Source organism: Ciona intestinalis, unplaced genomic scaffold (assembly GCF_000224145.3).
Source record: "Ciona intestinalis unplaced genomic scaffold, KH HT000039.1, whole genome shotgun sequence".
Lineage (NCBI taxonomy): Eukaryota > Metazoa > Chordata > Ascidiacea > Phlebobranchia > Cionidae > Ciona > Ciona intestinalis.
Genome location: NW_004190361.1, coordinates 19,966 through 23,359, shown reverse-complemented (window position 1 = coordinate 23,359; position 3,394 = coordinate 19,966). Strand labels below are relative to the sequence as shown.

The 3,394-nt window shown below is 35.0% G+C and overlaps 1 protein-coding gene across 5 annotated transcripts in view; it reads right to left on the bottom strand.

The window, feature by feature from the left end:
- Positions 1-3,141, bottom strand: part of LOC100175476 (mitoguardin 2-like) — an 11,474-nt gene extending 8,333 nt beyond the window's left edge. For 3 of the 5 annotated variants that reach the window (XM_018815167.2, XM_018815168.2, XM_026837961.1), the window contains exons 1-6: positions 2,914-3,141; positions 2,527-2,621; positions 2,082-2,178; positions 1,776-1,837; positions 1,366-1,441; positions 762-887 (exon numbers count right to left, since the gene is read on the bottom strand). In XM_018815167.2, coding sequence (XP_018670712.1) covers positions 762-887; positions 1,366-1,441; positions 1,776-1,837; positions 2,082-2,178; positions 2,527-2,621; positions 2,914-3,062 — 605 coding nt within the window. In that variant the 5' untranslated portion in view covers positions 3,063-3,141. The remainder of the gene's footprint in view (positions 1-761; positions 888-1,365; positions 1,442-1,775; positions 1,838-2,081; positions 2,179-2,526; positions 2,622-2,913) is intronic. The other 2 variants (XM_026837962.1, XM_018815169.2) reach the window with 2 other exon arrangements.
- Between the last annotated feature and the right edge of the window lie 253 nt (positions 3,142-3,394).

Genomic DNA, 3,394 nt, shown 5'->3' with positions numbered 1-3,394 from the left:
TAAATATACAATTTGTTTAACCTTAATTTTAAAAATGTACATAAAATTGTTTATCCTTATGACATGGCAACGATAGTTATTGCAACATGGGTGTTCTGTTTCATACACCTCGTGCCCGCTTACAGGTTACCACGTATGTAACTTTGTGAGTGATTGTTCTTTTGTACTGTATGGCTGACAATTTTGCTGAATTGACAACCCATTAGTGACCACTTGGTTGGAGAAATTGGCGTTAAGTGTCTTGCATAAGGTCACAAATGCCAACAATGGTAGCAGTGACAAGCCTTGAACCCATACCCTCTGAGTTAGAGCCAGGCACACTCACCACCACACCAGTACTAGTGATAACGGTGGATTAAAGGATTATCTCCTAATAGTTATGCAAGGTCAATATTATAAATAGAATGTGTGGCAATCATTTAAAGTGAAGGGCACTTGAATGCTGTAGCATCTACAAGCAGTTATAATGATATATTTATTTTCATATTACAAATGCCAACAAAACATTAACCTTCAATTGGTTGCACCACTTTTCACAGTCTGGGTGTTGGGGTAATGGGCTAACCCTGACCTACATCCCAGCTCTTATGGCGTGCCTCAGAGTAGGACCTCACCCATATAGAATAGAATGTGCATATACAATGTTGGGGTAATGGGCCAACTCTGGCTTAAATCCCAGGTCCCATGTCATGCCTGACTGTAGGATCTCACCCATATAGAATAGTATACGACAAAACACAAGAAATCCACACCTAACTTACTTGTACGAATATCTTCGAACACGATTACTTCTCAACAAACGATTTTCACGCACAGTATTCCGTTTACCACTAAACTCTAACCTTCTGTGGGACCGACTGCTTGATGGGCTCGCCGCAGCTGCACTACTGTGTAAGGAAAACACTTTGTGATAATTTGTACTATTTGTTAGAAATATATGTATAAGTACAAGTGTCTATTACCCCTTTATTACATAAAAAAGTCTGGTGTCTTAATACATCTGCAGTGAATATAAAAACATATAAAAACAAGTATTTTTTCTTAAAAGGGCATCTCATAAGGGCCAGCTCATTTGTCTGTGGGCAAGACACCTAACACGAAACCCTAATAATGTCTTGCCAAATAAATATCAGTCCTTTATTGTCAGTCTTCACAATCAAAATAATACAAGGAGATCTCTTTAACAATCAAAATCAGTCCTTTATTGTCAGTCTTCACAATCAAAATAATACAAGGAGATCTTTCACAATCAAAATAATACAAGGAGATCTCTTTATGTATAAGTAGCAACATAATATCCAAACTATGCTTAGTTCAACAGCCAGCATATTAGACACAAGTTGAAGTAACAACGCAATATCCAACCATGTAGGGGATCCAGTTTGCAGAATAACAGAAGCTTCCTCCCATTTACCGAGTGCTGATTCAAATGAATTTACTCCTGGGTTAAAATCAGACATAAATAAGTAGTTATTGTTTACACATTTTTATTGTAAGTTCTTTGACCTTTGAGCAATTTAAAGCCCAGATACATAATAGTAAATACATCTATAAGCAATTTAAATGATAGAGATACAATGATAGAGATTCTCAATGATAGAGATACTCAATGATAGAGATACACTGATATCTAAAACACTGATTTTCTGGACAGCTTAATGTTAAATGATCAAAAATGTTAACAAATATCAAAAGGTAATGAAAAATTATACAAATACGACAAAAACACACAACTTGTTAATATGTTTTATTGTTTTTTTCTATATACCACTAACCTTCTTGATAAAGTTGTTCTATTTGTTGCAAACTTTTCCCGTCAACCAATGGTTTGTTGAGTCTGTGCAATTAATTGTTATAAATAGGAAGTAAAGTGAAAGATGAACTTATTGGTTGAAAAAGCACTTTGGTACATTAAATTGATGGTAGTTTAGTACGTAGGATTCAATGTTAGAAGTTTATAGAATGTTCTGTTTTTTCTAAAACCTAAACCTATATAATATTTGGAAAAACTAAAACCGGTCACAAATTAAAGAAAACAGTAAGTATTATCAAGAGTTTAATATATGAAAGCCATAAGCTACCTTACTCTAGAAGAACTACCAGCAGATGATGTCAAACTCGGGGAGAAGGAATTGTTTCGTTTTCTGCGATTTCGGAGACGTTTTACTCCACTGGGTGCTGAGAGTTAAAAGGGAATATTAACAATATTGGCTTTACCCTGTATATGTAGTATACCATTAAACACATCTGTGCAACTGTAAATTAGATATAAACTTTATTTAAAATAAGTGTTGGAAACTGCAATGTTGTGAGCATGAGGTGTATATGAAGCCACCATGTGTGGTGTGCAACACCTGTGTATTAAACCCCTTGGTTTCCCACCCCGAGGATAAACATGAAAGTATCCTAACTCGACAGTGAACATGAGGTGTATGAAGCCACCATGTATGGTGTGCAACACCTGTGTTTTAAACCCCCTAGTTTTCAACTTTTAAATAAACATAAAACATATCACAGCATACACACATAATGTGAGACCATTTGCAGCAAATTCTTCATTAGTTTTGTTCTTTCTTTCGACTTCAGAGCGACCTTTGCCTTTAATTCGTTTCTGACGTTTCCTGTAAAACAAGTTACCTAAGTAAGCTTTGAACCTGGAATCCCAATACCCAAACATCATAGGTTTTGCGTTTTAAATGAAAATTAATATTTAAAATAAGTCTGAAGTTCCAAAACTATGCAAAAATGGGTATATTTGTTGGAATGCAAATGAAATTTGTTGGAAACAAAAATAGGTTTTTGTTTTACTAACCTAAATGCAACTGTAATCTAAGGAGTTATTTAAATGTAAATTGGTTTTAGAGAGCTATTTTTTTACTAAAACGAATGCAAAGTACAAATTAACAGACTTACCTTCGGAAATATAAAGCAGCTCCAATTAAAGCGAGTAAACTTGCAAACGATGCTGTAACTGCTAAAGACCGTTTCATGGCGTCGGATCTTGGTCGCGGTAGTTTGGATACGACATAACTTACAGTTGAAGATAAATTTAACCAGCCCATAGCGAAGATTTCGACGCGAATTTACTGTTAGAAAACAATCGCGTTTTATGACGCAATGCAATGATAAGAGAAAGGGGAATCCCCGATTTATGGCGCGCAAATTTGATGACGAATCGTCTTTTTGTCGGACATTTTGACACAATTAATGTAGCTTGTTTTTTCAAGTGGGGTAGGGCAACTTTAGTCATTATTGCGTAGATTTTACTGTTTCAAACGACGCGTGCGAGTTACCACATATGTAGGGTACTTACTAATTATTATTATTATTTTTTACTGTTTTTTTCAATAAAGGACTGAAAATTTACAAAATATATTGAGTTACCACTGGGTTG